An 18,125-nucleotide genomic window follows, 5' to 3' on the forward strand; every position below is an offset into this window, starting at 1 on the left:
GTCATATATATTATTAGGTACCACTTTACAATAAGACTACCCTTATAAAGGGTCCGTGAATGGTTTATAATTCGCTTATTAATTAGGTTGTGAACACTCCATAAATCATTAATAAGCTCTTATAAAATGTTCGATAAAAAGTACAATAGTCACCTGTTGCTTGCCAAATAGTGATCCCATATTTATCTGTACGGTTAAGCCTTCGATCTCATTGGTTACTTAGCTTACTTCGTTTTCTCCATCAGCCAGCATTTATACCTCTCATCTCCATCAGATATTTGTTATCAGGTTACTAGCATTTAACCACCATTAGCATATCTTAATAGTCAAAAAGTTTCATCTGGCATATCAAATTATTGCATATCAAATTTGCATATCAAAATTCATATGCTAGGGCTTTGGCTATATTGTTTACCTTGACATTTTCAGCATGCTATCAGCAGCCATCCTCATTATTATCAAGGGTTTTGATATGGCATATGCTATCATATTAAAGTGGTACATTTTGATGCACGTTGGAGGGTAGCTGGGTGGAATTTCCCAGCATGCCTTGGGGCGATGGACTGTTGTTTAACCCCAGTTCACTACTGTTCAGTCTATGTTTCTCATTGTGGCTAGTAGAAGTGTATGTGCATTGTTCATCATATAGTCTTTGTGTTGTGTCATTAATTCTTGTTGTATAAAAGGGCCATCAGTTGGGAACCTCTGCCTCAGAAGACAGTGCTTAAATGGTTGTCCAAGGAAAGTATAACTCAGATTTACATACACTTACATAATTTCATAAAGTAATCATTTAACATCACCATCTATATTTAGTCAGTTAACCCTCTGAGTATTTTTCATATTAAACACAAGTACTTTCAGTCAGGTTAATCATTTCACACTACCAGTTTCAACATGTTGGATAACCAATGCACCGTGCAAGTTCTGTATTTTTCCAGCAGGCTGGCAGAACTCCCCCTCCCCCCGATGAACCCCAAAGTCAACAAGTTGCACGTACACCAAAGACCGCACCCATAAACTTCTCGTCCAGGTCAGGATTAGCCAGCTGACCTGTCCATCCAGGCTGCCCTCTGACCTTACGACCAATAGGGTTAAAGATACAGGTCAGCATATATAAGACTCGCATCCCCCCGATCGTCAGATCAACCCCCACTCCGGCGAGAAGAAGTCAGAACCTGGACAGTTTAAGTTAATGCGGTGTGCGTCAGTGACGACTGTAAGTGCAAAACATTGTTGGGCTAAGGGTGCATCTTTCGTAATAAGGGGAAGATTTGTAATTAACTGTATATAGTTGTTATATATGTATGCATGTCTTTATTAGTATTTTCATTAGTAACGGTTGCATGTATGATCGCTGTAATTTCCCTGCCGTCTGCCGTCACTAAGATACGTATTTATATGTATGCTAGTCCTTGCCTGTACGTTATAGCCACTTAGCTGTATCGAACATAGCATAAATGATACAATGCATGTGTACCTGTACAGTGACGTGCATGACCTTAGTGTAACCCCTCCTCTGTTGCCATAGTGCCGGTCCGCGATCAGAGTCCCATTGGCACGCATGCGCAGTGTAGCGCCCCAATATGGCGGCGCCCTGTGAATTATTTTCTTAGCATAGCCACTTAGCATGCTGACATTAGCTATGTAGCATGCTACAGTTAAGAGTCCAATGTGGTTACCGCACACTAGCGCTACTAGTGGGCTCATGAACGCGGACCGGCAACAAGTTATTACAGTTATCTAGTCATGCAACCAAATATTCCCTGTAAATAGTGTTGTTCATGTGTATGTATATGTATTTATGTTTATGTTTACATCCATCTTTAACTACTTATCCATTATGTTTTATATGTTTATTTCCAGAAACCACACACACAAACACATACATCCACATACCTATACCTAAACCAGACCATCTCAACCAAACCCCCTTTTTTGTAATTTAAGTGTGCTCATGTCGTGCTGTGCGTTTTAATAAATATCAAAAACCCCAAATTGGATGCTTGGATTGTGTTCTGACCGACACCCCACGGTGACAGCAAGGTCCCTGAAACAGCGCAAAGGCATAGTGACACAGGGAGCAGCGCACCTCACACTGCACTCTCAGTCACCCTCCTTTTCACTTGTGATGGTTTAAACATCAAGTTGTTACTGAAGTAAATCATCCAGAGTGCGGTAGGGTGATGGCTGAGCATGTTTCGACAACATTATGCTAATGGTAAAATGACCTACAGTACAATTTCTCAGTGGATTCGCATGCACTGGATAATTGTCTCAAATGTATATTTGTGCTATCAGGGTGTATGTCACTGTGAGATATGGTGTTGATTTGCAGCACTGAATTCTAAGCATCAGCTGACATCCCCTTGTTAGTTCAGTAATGCCATTTTAATGCCGCAGCAATGTAACAACAAGGACTGTGCTGCCCTCATTGTAAAGCACATGTTCAATAGACCGCATTCGAAATTCGGTTGAACCCCCACACACACATAACATCACCATCACGCTGTTTTCTTGCTGCTGTTTTGATGCTGTAGCAATGTAAAAGTGAGGATTGGGTTACTCTTGCTTTAAAATCTGTGATTTTTAAACAATGTTCAGGTGGTCGGTAGATTACTTTCAGAAATAAAATGTGATGTTTGAATGACATTCTGCTCTAACACCAGTATCTCAGAAATGCACTTGTGCTGTCTGGGAAGTAAATCACATATCAAATTCCAAGTGATACATGCCATGTAATGGCACAACATCAAAGAAAATACATAAGAGAGCACTAGATACATATCATAAACATAATCAACAGCGTCTATACTCTGCATGTAGAAGACGGTAGGCATCTTTGCTTTCATTTAAAGACCTTAGAGAGTGCAGACAGGCCAAATCCTACTAATTTTCCGGGACCTGGTAAAAAAAACAGTGCAGCTGTCCCTATCGTTTCTAGTGCTGTGCTGATAAGAGATGACCAAGTCATTTTCAATTTTTTCTCCTTCTCTTTCAAGTTGTCAATGTCTCTCTGCATTCTTTCAGCTCTGTCTTTAAATCCGTTCTCCATCAAGTGTCTCTGCTCCTGAAACCAGACAAAAAAAAAAAAAAAAAAATCTATGTCAAAATCATGTGGCCACTACTTTGGAGGGAACAAATTAACAAAACAGAAAACAGATGTTGCTTAGCAATAAAATCGCTAAGGCCTTGTTAATTTTATATTTAAGTCATGAAATGCCCCACCCTAGGTGTATGACTTTTCCCAAAGGTCTGTATTTTAGATGAATTCAAAAACTGAGGTAGTAAAAGGTTATACTTCTTGCACCAAGTGCCCCCTACTACTCCAACCAAAGGAGGCAATCTGCTGGTATTCAAGCTTGATATGCACGCCTCCCCTGTGAACCTACTGGAAACTTGCTAATACTAAGTGAACTAAAGTCTTTCTTTTCATTCCACAAACATTTTGAACTGAATTACACGCCATTAGCATTATGAAGAAATTAAGAATGCTTGTATTCTAACCAATTTACTATGTAAAATTCATACTGGTATAAAGTCCCAGGGAAGATATTCATTCTATTGCTGCATTTCCACTGCATGTTACTGGCTTGGCTCGATTCAACTCTACTTGCTTTTTGGTACCTGGTACCTCATTTGTTTTCCACTGCAGTGATGATAACTGGTGATGGTAGGATTTCATACTACACCTTTGAAAGAGAAGCTAGATAACTTTGTTTGGCCACCAAGCCATGTTAGATGCTTGCTCATGTCGCCTCTGGTTTAATAATTTCCAATGCACCAGCTGTAACTACAGACATGCAAACCGCAGTTATATTTACCATTGCTTCATTCTGACAGAATAGGAAGAAAGATTAAAGAAAGGCTGTGCTTGGGTTGTGTTAGTGTTTTGTTGCTTTTGTTGTTGTTGTTGTAGTTGTTGTTTCCTCTCAGATTCTAGCTTGCGTTGAGACCATTTATCTATGTAACTTAAGTTTCAAAACATAATTCATGTTCTTCAGTAGCACAGATACTTTGTGAGCTCTCCGTGTGATTAGACCAAAAAGGAACAAACTGCTCTGAACAAATGCATGTGCCATAGTCATGGAGATTTGCTGAGTGACTGTTGAAAGGTAAATACTCTGTACTGTACCTAAGCATTAGTGGTTTAAGAGAAGGGCACTAGGGGATAAAGGAATGCTACCATAGGGATGACTGTGGTTGCATCCTGATAATACTCAGAAAAGACAGAGGCATAGCCTAAAGACATGAATATTTGACATTAATACAACCAAAAATATTTAGAAATACTTGAATGCACCATCACACATCAGATATCTGTAGATTCATGTCAGCAGAAAGTGTTATGCTGGACTCAACAACTTTGCAGGAAACACAATATTTGCCACTGTAATTGAACTGTATGGACTACAACCCTAATAAATCAAAAACATAGCTGTCAGTACCTGCCCTTGGACTGTCACTCTGTGGCCTCCTGCTGGTCACTCTGTGTTTTTGTTTTACCATGTGCTTTTGTTTGTTTTGGTTTTCCCTGTCACTCCGACCCCGCCCCTCACTTGTGTTTCTACTTCCTGTCTTTGTCCGTTTCCCGCCTTCTGAGTTCACCTGTTTCTCATTTTTGTTTGGATTACTCTGTCTATTTATACCTTCCTCTGCTTGTCTCTGGTTTGTCAGATTGTCCCAGTATCTTGACTGAGTCTGTCTAGACTGAAAGCCTGTTTTTGTTTTCCTGCCAGTTGCCTGTTAGAATAGTACCTGTTCTGAAATTGTCATTTTGCCTGCCTTTTAGTTAGTCTGCCTGAGTTTCGTTCTACAGCCATTTTGTGTGCTGTTTTTGTGTTCCTGTTTTTTCCCTGGAGAGTCTGGAGACTTTTTGTGTTGAGAGATCTTTTCTTTATTAAAACATCGAACTGAAACTGCTTTTGGGTCCGATTCTCCGTTCCGAACCTGACACATAGCAGACATTACACCTCCGAATCACTAGGAATCTGGTATCTTCATACTAATTGTGACTAAGGCCAGGGATATGTTTAGTCTCTGTCATAAAACTAGCCTAGTGAGTTGCGTGCTCAGCATATAAGAAAAATTACAAAAGATTTGAATTTGAGGTTGAAACGCTGATTCTGACTGAATCAGGGAATACCCTCGATTTAGCGTTAGGCACATGTGATCTTACCGAGCCTAGTAAACAAAATTCAGTTCTACAGTCCTCCAAAGGTTTCTGTCTTTCTTTCAGATTTTACCTCCAGTTTGGCATTCAGCACTCGATCAAGGTCCTGCATGGCAATCTGTGTTTTTCTCTTCATCTTCTCCTGCAGCTGTTTCTTGTTTTCCTCATAGGCTCTCTCTTGATCCTTGTCTTGCTGTTTTGTTCTCCTCTTCTGCTCTTCCAAAGCCATTCGCTGCTGCTCGTCTGCCTCGGCTTTCAACCGCAACCCTGCAAATAAAGAGGAGTATACAGTTCAAATACTTTTTCGGGTTTTTTTGTTTGTTTGTTTGTTTGTTTGTTTGTTTTATTGTTTGTTTTTTGTGAGACCTGTGAGAGAAAAAACGAGCTTGGGAGAAGGTGCTTTATGAAGGCAAGAAAGTTAAAGATGCGGTGTCATTTGTAAAAGTGGGTGAATGAAAAGATTGAAAGTAAATTAGTTTGAAGTGTAAGTAGGATGAATGGAAATAGAAATAGAAAAACAAACATTAAAATAGTATAAAATATAAATATAAATGGTAATTTAAATATAACAATGGAACGTGTAAAATTGGATGAAACAAAGGAGTGAAGGCTAAGGTGTAAGGTGGGTACATTGAAGGAGTTGAAGGAGTGTGAATTCTAAGGTAATGTAATGGAATACAGAGTACGGTTAGATGTGGGGAAATGTTAGATTTGAAACACTGTGAAGTTTTACTTTCGATTTCCTGCTGGGATTCTGTGAGGGACTTGTCGGCTGCCAAAATGTTGAATCCAATCCCCTCTTTCTCACTCAGGTACTCTTGTAGCACCTCCTCACTCTGTATAAGAACACAAACACACAGGGGCCAGTGTGTGTGTGTGTGTGTTTAAAGACATGTTTTTGGTTTTTTTTCTTTTTTTCCCCCAGTTTTCAGGAAATTGATTTCTAGGCTTTGGTGTGGGTATTATTACAAATATTACGGTAATATTATAGTAACAGTCCAAGCCCTGATATAAAAGCAGATTAATGCATTGCAGATTATTGTACAGCGTCATTTAGTCTCTAGTCAGAGATTTTTGAAATGCGCGATCTGAATAAATCATTGTTCAGTAAATTGTTGTTATAAAACACGTGAGAATTATGCTCACCATGAGTCCATGGCCTTTCTCTGATCTGTACTGCTCAATTGCTCTCTCCTGGGCACTGCGGTATTCTGTGTAGCCCCCAGGCCGCATGTATGACCCTTTCCTCAGTTCTGTCTCCAGTGTGGAAAACACACGAGATATGACAGACTTGCACATTTTGCGAGATGTCTCCACATTATCTCTACAGTACTCCTCATAGACACTATGCAGGCTCCTCTACATAGAGACAAAAGGTCAGGGAGAAGGAGAGATTTGGAAAGATTTACTCCCAAGTTGGGCTGGATGCCACATGATTAGTGAACTAGTGGGATTGGACTTGAGTGATACCTTAAAAATGAGGCAATGAAAAGGCGTAATGCGTAAACTTTTTTTTTTTTTTTTTTTTTACTGAATAACTGATTCATACGTTTAAATATAAATCATTTGTTTGAAAATCAGTGACTACCTGAGACTATCTACTCAGCATTGTTTATTTATCTGATTTCTTTGTGGGACATTAACATTTGTTTATTTGGCCCATAATTGTTTATTTTCTAACAGTACCATTAGTTCAATCTGGTGTCTCTGTTCGACATCATTGAAAGAGCCACTGATGAAGATATTAACTGCCTCTCTTTGTATATCTGTATGGATTTCAGACAGGTCCTCCTGAGTTTCTGTGGGAAGTTGGACATTTCGACTCATCTCACTCTTATAAAAATCCAGGGCTTCGATTACAGCACGTTTATTCTGAATCTGTGACAATGACTCAACAGCGTTGTCCAGACAGGGCACCTGCCCATTGCTGATTGCCTCAACATATGTCTCTGCCAGAGTCCCTAACACTGCAAAACAGAGAAAATATTATATTGATATTAACTGCAAAAGAGGGAGTGGCTTTAATTTTATACTGAGCTCAGCAGTGTCAGAGAAGTTCATTTTGTAAAGCTAGAAACAATATAGGTCATACTGAATTTACTTTATCAATAGATGATATTCAGTTTAATTTATCAACCGTAAAGGTGACGGATGGTGGAACTCACTTCTGCCAGTAAGTTCAAGGCCTTCTCTCATGGTCTTGGCTTGAGCATTAGTAAAGATATAGCTGCAGAAATCTCCCACCTCTTTCAAAAAACCAGACTTTAGGTCTGCATCTTTTAACTGCTCCATCTGACTCATCTTCTCCTCGGTTGTTGGACGCTCAAACACAAAACATTTCCGAGGAGAAAAGAACTCACGCAAACAGCGACGGGGCAGGTTGTACTGCTCAGTCCTCTTGGATGACCCTTTATAAAAATGTGAGAACACTTAGTCACAAAAACACGATGAAAACAGCTTTTCAATCAAAAATAAACTGAAAAACTAAGGACTTTGAGATTTTCTGTTTCAGGTTCTTTCAATGACATTTTGAATGTCGTTGTTTTATGCACAGCGTAAGAATTACCCGGCCTGAGCTTCAGAGCCTTGTCCAAGTATTGGTCAGAAGTGATGGGTTGACCCTCCAGTTCAAGTTTCAAAGTAAAGTCTCGAACCGTCCACACAAACGATGGGAAAAATGACATAAATTCTGTGGACTGGTCATCTTCTCTCAATCCTGACTTCACTTTGATGTGTTCAGTCAGTTTGGTGACATAGCTATAGGGGGCAGCATTCAGGAGAGTGACCCTTTTGACAAACATGGATGGTATGGCAAGTGGTGATTGGAAGCCTAACCTCACATCACATAATGTTTTACATCATTGTTCTATTGTTGCAAGAATATTTATTTTATTAGATATGATGAATGATGAGCACAAAATATCTAACATATAGTGGTCCAATAGAGCAGCAGCTCGATCAATATTTTATGCTGTGAGAATTTATTATCTACCACCACTGCTGTCTGCAGACTGAACTGTCGATTGTGGAGTTGGAATCACAACAAGTGTGTGAGTTGATCCTAATTTGCCTAATAGTGTCCTTATTATGCATAAATGATGGGGATACAATACAATACAACAAAATGGACAGGCAGTTTATGCAGGTGACCTGCCTTGCATGCTTAAGATACAATACTGTAGTATTGACTTAAAGTATCCATTCTGCTCCAGTGTCATGGCAAAATTGGACAATCATGTATTGGACAATCATATATTTGCTCTCACAAATTTGCCCCTAATGTCAGAGGACATTTTCCTCATCCTGGTGATGTCGGTTCAACCTTCACATTTTAGACTTCTTTGCACATTCAATGCAGTAGATGTGGCTGACAGTGAACTGTTTTTTTTTTTGGTCTTTATTTGTTGTTGTTGTGACCCTGTACTCCTGTAGATCCCTGCCAGTCCCTGCATCTTCCAGTACATGTAAAAATCAGTTGCCACTTCTCACTTGCCAAGGTACAAACACCTCCATGGGAATGTGATGCATTTGGCAGTCCATGCTTTTCCCTAGAGTGTTGTTACTAATGCTCAACCCCACCAGTGGGAACACCAAAACATTTCACACATGCAGTTGTACCCATAAAATGTTCCATCATTTTTTTTCCAGAATAAGGTCATATATTAACAAAGCTTGGAGTAGATATACTGGAAAAGTTGATCTGGCAGTTCTCCAGATCAACATCTACTAACTTTTCTAGAAAGATCCGGAGACACTTGTATGACCAGAGCCATGATATTGTGGATATTTGGATGACAATTTGCACTAGTTTTGACCTTTAAATTAGAACAAAAGCTGGCAAACCTAGCAAAAGCTATCAAGAATTAATAACATTGTCAAAAATTTAACACTATCATCTGTCCTTTTGATCAAAACCAAGCACCTAAGCAATGTCCCCCTGAGTGAAAGGGACTTGAGATTGAAACTGAACCTTGGAGCACAATGGATTGTATCACAACACTACTCAAGCACCTATAAATCAATATTTGTCCATTACTGTTTAATGTGCAGGGCAGAATTGCTTAACGGGTGAATTTCTGGCTTTAGTAAACCATATCCCTATGTGTTTCTGCCATTTGGATTTTCATCTAAGAAATTCAACATACATTTTAAGCAATCCATCTCTGTCACAAAATTTGCTGCACACATACATTCAGCCAAGTTTTTAAAGTATTTAAGATTTACAAGATTTATTGAACTGTATCAGTGCAAACTGCCTGTGGGACCTTTCTAAGGGAAATAGCCTTTAGTGTTGAACCGACTGTTTCATTTCCTCCAGCTGAGGTTGACCGATAATGCCATGTAGAGCTTTGTCATCTTTGCTGTGTTCGTAGTTATAGAATGGTAGAAAATTGAAAATGGAGTGAGGGGTGTGTGTGTGTGTGTGTGTGTGTGTGTGTGTGCGCGTGTGTGTGTGTGTGTGTGAAAGGATACTGCAGTTTCTCCAGGGCATGGTTATTAATGGTCCCCATGCTGTTGTAGACCAGAGAACTACTGAGTAAAATGGCCAGGGAGAATATCCAAGTGTCATGTTTCTCATCACCCTAAGACAACAAAACAGATCACAATAAATTATTAGATCACAATAGATTATCAGATTTATTTCAATGAGATTAGTTCAACAAAGCAAGACATCTCATTCCAGCAGATAAGTCAACTAGAACAACATAGATGTTTTAGGGTACAGAGGAATTTCCCCACCCAGATTGCTGGCACCTGAGATTTGCAATAATCTTTGATTTGCAATGAACTGATTATAATAATCAGTTGACAGAATGCTGAGCCAACAGCCACCAACTGTGCGTATGGAGCAAGGCATGGAATTGCTTTCCTGCCCTGCTAGGTAATGACGATCCTGGTGCCACCAAGACATTGATTCAAACCCAGAAAGCATGAACAGTAGGTAAATTAAAAGTGCTCCAAACAGTACTGTTAAAAGCTGTTGAAAGCAAAAACTTTCCCAGAGACCTCCCTTCTTTATTGTTCATTCTGTTCTTTCTGATCACCTTGCTTTGTAAGGGCTCACTTTAAACAATTCTGTCCATCATTCTGTAGTTTGCCATCACTCATTTTGTGTTTCTTCTGTTGTAACTATCTTGTGTTCACTCTGTTTCATAGAAACCATTTTTATCTGCTTTTCTTTTGTCTATTATTTCCATTCTCTTATTCCTGCCTCTGAGTAGATAGTTAAAATTCATTTAAAACTTTCTGTTTGATTTTGTTTCTCTCAGGTTATATTAGCTCCACAAACTGTTAGAATTCACAAGCTTAGTAAATATTTGATTTGAGTTGTTATTCAGGACTAATACACTGAAATTATAACCAGGTGTTAATTTACTGCTACCTGTGTAATATCACTACACTGTGGGTATGTAAGTATAACTTGTGTAAATAGATGATCCTGCAGTGAACACTGCTGTCATGGTGACTCTGCTGTAGATAGTGTTCTCATGGCAACACTGCAACCTTCACCTTGTCTACATCTCCCAGTCCCTCAGTATCCAGCAGCACTAGAGTGTGTCCTTCTTTAGTAGGGTGACGTACACACCACATCCAGATGCCTTTGGTCTTAGACTCAATAGTGGCTCCCAGAGCAAAGCCTGTAATGGTGACAGAGATAGTAAATTACTAATGTGCCTTTATGTAAAATATAAAAAAATATAATGTGGAAAATGTTACAATGCACATTATGCATTTTCTGATTAGTATCACATTTGAATATGCAACAAAATGTTCAAATACCATTTCAAGGTCCAATGTAAGTTGATGCAAACTGATATTAAGCACTAAATGGAATGAGCAGATGTTAAATAGGCTGTAGGTTCACTGACCATTGTTTTTTCCAGCCAGTCTGTTCATGAGGAAGGATTTTCCAGTGCGGTAGAGCCCCACTATGGCCACCACCACCACGGGCTGTGTGATCTGCTCCAGAATCTCCAGTGCCTCTCTCCTGACACACATGCACCCATTCTCATCACTGTCAATCAGACAGATGGGCTCTGGCATCTCTACTGTGGCTCTGATGATAGGCATCTGTACAACAAAACAACATCATACATTACAAAATTACTCAGTTTGATGGGCATGATATCAAAGCACAATAAGCACCCACTCTCATCATTATCCAACATACCGGTTTTACCATCTGCACTGTGGGTTTGATGTTTGTAATCTGAAAAACAACGCAACACAACGCAGTGTTACACAACAAAATAAGGTTGTAGGTAACACAACGGTACACAACTAAACACAGCTTAACCCACCAAAACATAATGTAACACGTCATTATCTATCTGAAATACCTGTGTTGCCAGCTCCACTGGAGGTTTGATGTTCACCATCTGAAAAAAAGAAAAAGAAAATGTAATGCAACATATACTTATATGACGTGGCAGTAGATGACACAACAAAACCCAACACAACTCATTATTATCTATCTGACATACTGGCTTTGTGGGTTTGATGTTTAAGGATTGAAAACTAATGACCACAAGTGCTCTCAAGTAGATGCCTGGCAGCATCATGCTTGAGTGTGCAGCATAAATCTCCTATTGACAAAAACAACTAAATTTCAGTAAAATTTAGGCATAAATTTAGGATGGAATTTGGATGGTATTTGGAGAAAATCCAATGGAGAGCATAAGGACACCTGACTGTTCATTTTTGATCTAGGGCAATGGGCCTTGTAAGATGAATTGCCAAGTATCTACCTAGTACTGCTCTTAAACATGGACCCATGCCTTGAGCTACAGGGTCCACCTGGGCCGAGAAATAACCTACTACTTTGTGCTGATCTCCCCATTCTTCGGTCAGAACTAGATGCCAAGCTCATGGGTTGATTGCTTGGTCCTCCAGCAGGGACTTGTAGGTTGTGTAGAGGAGGATGTTTCTGACTGTCTTTCTGTTTCTTCCAGCAATCTTTAGCCCAGTCACCTATCTTTTCACTTAAGTAACAATTTGTTTCTCTTCTGCTAGATTTCTTAGCTGGTTGGGTTGACTAAGTTGGTTTGTCCAAGTAATCTATCCCCAATGCTTGTAGCTGGAGCTTCCCTGTGACTGAACTCTCCACTGTGCAGGCAAGCGTCACTAGTTCATCAAATGTCGTGGGGTAAAAGTGTAAATTGGTAATAGCGGGATAGGTGACAGACATCTTAGCTTTCATGTCTGGCCAGAGTGCACTGACTGTTCCGGATATCAGCGACAGGTTGGCAGACCTAGCTATGTCTTCGGCAGTGTCGCGATATCCACAGTAGCTGACAAATTTGGCTGCCTTTTTGCGTGTAACTGCTGCATTCTTACACGGGAAAATATAGCATTTGTCAAATTTAAGCAATACTGCGTAATACTACATAGCGTTTTAAAGTGCACAAGCTCTGAAAGTTATACTGGGCACTCTTTTTTTTATCTGTTTACTCCTTCCAACACCAACACTGCTAATAATATGCACTCAGAAACTTCGGCTTCCTTCTACTTGGCAGTAAAGCACAGCTTTCAAACTTGTCTCCTGTGTTGAGTGCAGTATGTTTAGCTATTCTTCTTCCGTCACTAGGCATAATTTTGTATGTGAGAAATGTAAATTGATAGCTAAGCTGATGGTGAAGATTACTGAACTAGATTTGCGTGTCCAGACGTTAGGTGAGATTAATGATATTTAGAATTCTGTCTCCGAGTCACTGCTAGCGATTCTGGATAAAATTAATGCAGCTAATATCTCTCCCGCTCCAGTAGTAGAGCCTTCGCAGCATGGCGAATGGGTGAAGACTTGGCGGCATGCTCAAAAGCGGAGAACAAAGAGACACCAATCTCCACTTCATGTCTCAAACGAGTTCTCAATTCTCAGTGACAGACCCAACGAAAACCCCACTGAAAGAGCCTTGGTAATAGGCAACTCCATTTTCCAAAATGTGAACATAAAGACACAAACAGTAGTCAGTTGCATCCCAGGTGCCAGGATGACCAAAATCAGGGCAAATCAGAAAGATTATTATTCATATCGGCACTAACAATGTCCAGTTACGGCAATCGGAGATAACCAAAAATAATTTTGTTCAGGTGTATAAACTTGCAAAATCAATATCTGAGTATGTAGTTTGCTCTGGCCTCCTCAGCATGTGGCTTGGTAATGAAAACTTGGTCAGGTTATCGTCGCTTTGTTGGCTGTCTAGATGGTGTCCAGGAAACGTGGGTGTTATCAATGATTGGAGCTCCTTTTGTGGCCTGGTATATTAAACAGAGACAGTCTCCATCCCTCTCAGGAAGGCTCCACTCTCCTTTCTAATAACTTGGTCAAGAACATTACTTCAATTGAAATTTGAACCACTAGGGCTCAGACAAGGAAGCGGACAACCCAGCTAAATCGACCATTATTTATTATTTATTTATTATCTGCTAGCCATCTCAAGACATCACATAGGTTCCCTAAAATGGCAACTGTGTCTATCCTACACATTTCCAATTTTAGAAGGAAAGTAAATGAATAAAAGAAGCCATGTAGGAAAAATTTAATTAAGAACCCCCCCAGACTTATCCCCACTACTTCATGTACTACTAGGTCCCATAGAACTATACAAGCTGAACGGGCTCTTAAGTATTACTCTGTCTACCACAGCAGATGCCATTGTGCCTCTCTGCAAAAAAAAGGGTTACACAAAAGAGGGCTATACCCTGGTTTAATGACCACACCAGCAAACTTAAAAAAGAGCCACTCAGAATATGACGTGTAGATGGATGGGCTCATTTTACACTGTGAATATCCACTTTATCTGCTGGCCAGAGGAGGATAGGCTCTCCCTGCTGAGTCTTGGTTCCTCCCATGGTTTCTTCCTCCTATTCGCTTCATTAAGGAGTTTTTCCTTGCCACTGTTACCTTGGGCTTGCTCATTGGGGGTTTAGGTGCTGATCACTGTAAAGTTGCTTTAAGACAACTTTGATTGTAAATAAAAGTGCTATACAAATAAACCTGAACTTGAGATACCTGTTTGAAATCCAATATTAGTCTTCTACTGGAGACAGGAGGAATTCTGTCTCCTGGAGACAGGAAACAGAATTCCCCCTTTATATCTACTGTCTTTCTCTGTACTGTTCCTATCTGTAATACTGTCTGACTACTTTGGGTCTTTGATGTAATACAGTGAAAATAGCAAAAAGGTGCAGATATGTTTTTTTGGTTGAGAGTCTTCTTTTACTGACGCTCAGTGGTAGTCACAGAAGAGGTGGCACTCTCTCTGAGTGCTGCAAAAAGTGTTACTGAGTGCAGACAGTATCTTAGGATGGAGAAATGTAAATGCTCCCATGACCTCAGTGCAATAGATAACAAGCACTTTACATCCACACTGAAGCATCCCATAATAAAAAAAAAAAACAACAGCAACAAAAAAGCGACCTTTACTTGACTCTCCAGTTTGTGTATGTGTGTGTGTGTGTGTGTGTGTGTGTCCGTGTGTGTGTGTAATCTTACATAATCTTCTACTTGGTCCTACACAGTAAAAATGCAATTCTTCACCATTTAAAAATTTGATAATATTCCCTAAGCATTGAAGTGCTAGAAGGGATTTGGAATGATTGGGGATCATCCACACATATTCTGGGACTGCCCAGAAATACTGTTATTTTGGCAAGGGGGAAAAGATGAAATTGAAAAGAGACTGATTTACCTTTGGTTCCGCTTTATTTTTTTCTTGATCGAATACCACAAAGCTCTTTTACCCGTAACCAGAGGTTATATATTGTATGTTTTTTTGATGATTGCTCACAAAGTAATCCAGCCTACTGGATGAACCCATACCCAAAAAAAGTAGTACAATGGATAGAAAGACTGAAACAGGTATATATGATGGAGTTGATTGCCCCATTAGAATGAAAGAATGGACATATCTGAGTGGAGATGAACATCTGTTCTAAAGCATTTTAACTTTTCAGTAAGAGGTGATAAATACAAATTCATGTGTCCTCCCTCTACTATCCCATCCCTTTATTTGTCTATTTGTTTGTTTTTTTCAATGCACATATCCGTATTGTCAGGCTGAGCCTACAGTCAAGGAACATCCTTTTTTCGATCTGTCTTTCCTTGTTTGAAAATCTAAAAATCAAGTTCACTCAGAAATAGTGCACTCAAAAGCTGCAAAGGTTTACCTTGTCATTTTCTTTGACAGAGTTCAGATAGTCATTAGCCAGGTGAATTATTTGTGTTAAGGTCGCTAAAATCAGGCAGTCCGCTTCTAGAACCGATGCGCCTTCCTCATGATAGTTCTTCAGTGGAAAAATGCAGTTCATTGGAACACCCAGCCTGTAATGGCACTCCTCTACCTGGACAAACACACACATTCAAAAGAGAGACATGGAACGATCATTAGGATACATTCACTCCATGCAAAACAGAGAGTTCTTTAAAGACTTATTTTTTCTGTTCATATTCAGTTTGAAAGTGCTCCATATCAGATTTCTGTGTGGACCAACATTCATCCAAAAATAGCTAGCAAGCACCATTTGAATGTCAACAAAAAAACATCACATTCAGATCATGATGCAGCTATATTAATTAATCCCCATAGTGTCAGGTATGATTTTTATTTAATTTTATTTTATTTTTGAGGAATTTGGAAAGCAATGGAATTCAACACTTCTGTCTCTCTCATGATTCCTTTTAGCTAACCAGAGCTCTGTTTGCCTGTTCAGCTGCTCACTAGTTGATCACCTGATTATCATATTCACCCGTTCATCTGTTCCTTGTTCATTCACTAATTATGTCACTAATGTACATGCTTCTTGCCCCATTCACAAGACTAACTCACTTTTTCCTTGATCTTCATGCTGGTGTAGATCTTTTTCAGGTCTTTTTCAACCAGTGGACATGCCTTATCCACCATTGTCATAACAACCACTTGAGGGATTCCTGAGGCATAAAGGACAGAGATAAACAGAGATTGAACACATTTAGCAGGGCTCTACAGTGCTCTAACACATCTGAAATATACAGAAATTTTAAACAGAAATCTAGATCTATTTATGATACATACATTAGTGTTAAATAGAGTTTTAACAGATCTCAAATTGTGTCAAATTGTGCTCTCACCCATATCACTGGCTTTCTCCCGGATCTTTCTCATTTTCTTGATGACGGTGTCATCTATTAGAGAGATTTTGTCTCCAGGTAGGACACTAACCAGGCAATGAACTTTATCTTTTAGGGAGGGACTGCTGTTATAGCCTGGGTCTCCTTCAGACAGTGGAGATCCTGGATTAAACTGAAGAACAATGAGAACGTGATTGTGTGCTATGTGTTTCCATATGTATTTTCTCTATATTTGCATGTATATGCTTTAGTGTATGTGTGTTTTCATCCTACCTCATAATTGTCTTTTACGTGACCCTGTAATGCACTGATGATGTCATCAATGTGTATCCCATCTGAATCTTTTTGTTCCAGACCCATGATGTCATTGACAACGAAAGGCACATTGCCAGGATGTCCACTGATCTGAAATCTGTATGCTTTATACTAGAATAGGGAGAAAAAAAACAAAAGTTTTTATGAAATGTTATAAAAGATCTGATTAAATATCATTTCAACAAAACATATGTATCATAATATATCTGACTGTATAGGTTCAGGTCTATTCATCTGTACATTATTCTGCTAAAGGCCCCACACAGAATGTAAAACATAATATGCAGTATAAAAAAGATACATATAAAAATAGCTGGTATGAAATAGCTGGGTTTACAATTCCTCCTCCATTCAAAAAGAGATGTGTGAAACTGTATCCTTGTTCTCTCACGCTGGGTAAAGAATAATAAAACAAACAAACAAACAAACGAAAAAAGAGCCAGGAGTAAAACACCATGAAATCAAATTTAATAAATTGGGAGGAATATTGCATTTTAGTATGACAAAGTGAACATGTGTTGCGGTGTGTCACTGAATGTAATTTTGTGTTAAACGGACACAACATAACACATTTGTGTGTGAAAGGGCCACTGTTACATACAAGCGCATCATGTGCTGTGTGTATGGCACCAAGTGCCGGATATACATAATTACTCAAAGTAATAAAATGAATTATGGTGCCCCCCTCCCCCATCTCCCTGGGGTTTGTTTCACTGAGCCTGACACATTAAAGCCTGATGGTAAAGCAACAGTTTTGGAAAGAATGGCCCTAAAAAGGCAATGTGTGTGTGTGTGTGTGTGTGTGTGTGTGTGTGTGTGTGTGTGTGAAATTGATCTGTGGTCTGATGGAGTGAGTGCATTTAGTGTTCAAGTATAACATTTGTTTGTGTGTGATGGTGAATTATAGTGCGATGGAGTTTGTTTAATATTGAGTTAATGAAGTGTTTAATTGTAAAACAGATGCAGTTAATTCATATGTTTAACTATAGAGTCAAAATGTAATAGGGAGTGTTCATTAAAAGAGCCCTCTAGTTTCTACTCACTATTTTGGTGAAAGTCTTTCCCATGCCAGCATCAGCTAGGGCCCTACTGGCGATGCGGTCCTTGAACACAATATCAATGGAATTGACAAAGCTGGACTTCCCTGATCCAACAGGTCCATGAAGAAGGATCCGGATAGGAGCAACCTCTGGTCTAAGCAAACGGAGTTCTTTCATCATCTGGTTTTTGATGTTGATACTGAAAAGAAGGTCATTATTAGCACTCATCGTTTAGGGTTAATGGTTATGTTGAAAATTAAAGATTACTGTGAGGTATTTTGGCACCAGGTGCTAGGGTTTGTTGTGATTGCACCATTCAGAGAAGGTCGTTGCTATAACTATACTCTGCTGTATGTTACTGATAATTACTTCAACACGTAGGTTATCACCTAAAAGTTTTATTCTCAGAAAAAGTACCACCACCTGTTCATTAATTTAATATCTTTTGGACTTGGCTGGTGTCATTAATACAACTAGCAGAGTCTGT

The 18,125-nt window shown here is 39.3% G+C and overlaps 2 protein-coding genes across 2 annotated transcripts; both read right to left on the reverse strand.

The window, feature by feature from the left end:
* Window positions 1-2,848: 2,848 nt before the first annotated feature.
* On the reverse strand, window positions 2,849-11,218 carry LOC115821639 (guanylate-binding protein 1-like). The gene is made up of 10 exons (XM_030785444.1): window positions 11,044-11,218; window positions 10,685-10,812; window positions 9,647-9,756; window positions 7,740-7,930; window positions 7,339-7,581; window positions 6,860-7,140; window positions 6,320-6,532; window positions 5,907-6,009; window positions 5,247-5,440; window positions 2,849-3,070 (listed from the first exon to the last, which is right to left on the reverse strand). Exons 1-10 carry the CDS (start codon window positions 11,216-11,218, stop codon window positions 2,849-2,851), a joined length of 1,860 nt encoding a protein of 619 aa, XP_030641304.1.
* Window positions 11,219-12,916: 1,698 nt separating this feature from the next.
* Window positions 12,917-17,866, reverse strand: LOC115821640 (interferon-induced protein 44-like). Its single transcript, XM_030785445.1, has 6 exons — window positions 17,642-17,866; window positions 16,557-16,709; window positions 16,284-16,455; window positions 16,003-16,103; window positions 15,344-15,517; window positions 12,917-12,985 (listed from the first exon to the last, which is right to left on the reverse strand). Exons 1-6 carry the CDS (start codon window positions 17,864-17,866, stop codon window positions 12,917-12,919), a joined length of 894 nt encoding a protein of 297 aa, XP_030641305.1.
* Between the last annotated feature and the right edge of the window lie 259 nt (window positions 17,867-18,125).

This window comes from Chanos chanos, chromosome 9 (assembly GCF_902362185.1).
Source record: "Chanos chanos chromosome 9, fChaCha1.1, whole genome shotgun sequence".
In the NCBI taxonomy this organism is placed as follows: domain Eukaryota; kingdom Metazoa; phylum Chordata; class Actinopteri; order Gonorynchiformes; family Chanidae; genus Chanos; species Chanos chanos.

What these genes read in the sequence shown, in the direction of transcription:
- LOC115821639 (XM_030785444.1), bottom strand. Translation starts at nt 11,218, where the DNA reads ATGCCAGAGCCCATCTGTCTGATTGACAGTGATGAGAATGGGTGCATG. An exon ending in CCTTGAACTTACTGGCAGAA is followed by an intron (nt 7,141 to 7,338) that starts GTGAGTTCCACC and finishes TCTGTTTTGCAG; the next exon opens with TGTTAGGGACTCTGGCAGAG. An exon ending in GACACCAGATTGAACTAATG is followed by an intron (nt 6,533 to 6,859) that starts GTACTGTTAGAA and finishes GTCTCTATGTAG; the next exon opens with AGGAGCCTGCATAGTGTCTA.
- LOC115821640 (XM_030785445.1), bottom strand. Translation starts at nt 17,866, where the DNA reads ATGAGTGCTAATAATGACCTTCTTTTCAGTATCAACATCAAAAACCAG. An exon ending in GCATGAAGATCAAGGAAAAA is followed by an intron (nt 15,518 to 16,002) that starts GTGAGTTAGTCT and finishes GTGTTTGTCCAG; the next exon opens with GTAGAGGAGTGCCATTACAG. An exon ending in CTGTCAAAGAAAATGACAAG is followed by an intron (nt 12,986 to 15,343) that starts GTAAACCTTTGC and finishes TCCGCTTTTGAG; the next exon opens with CATGCCGCCAAGTCTTCACC.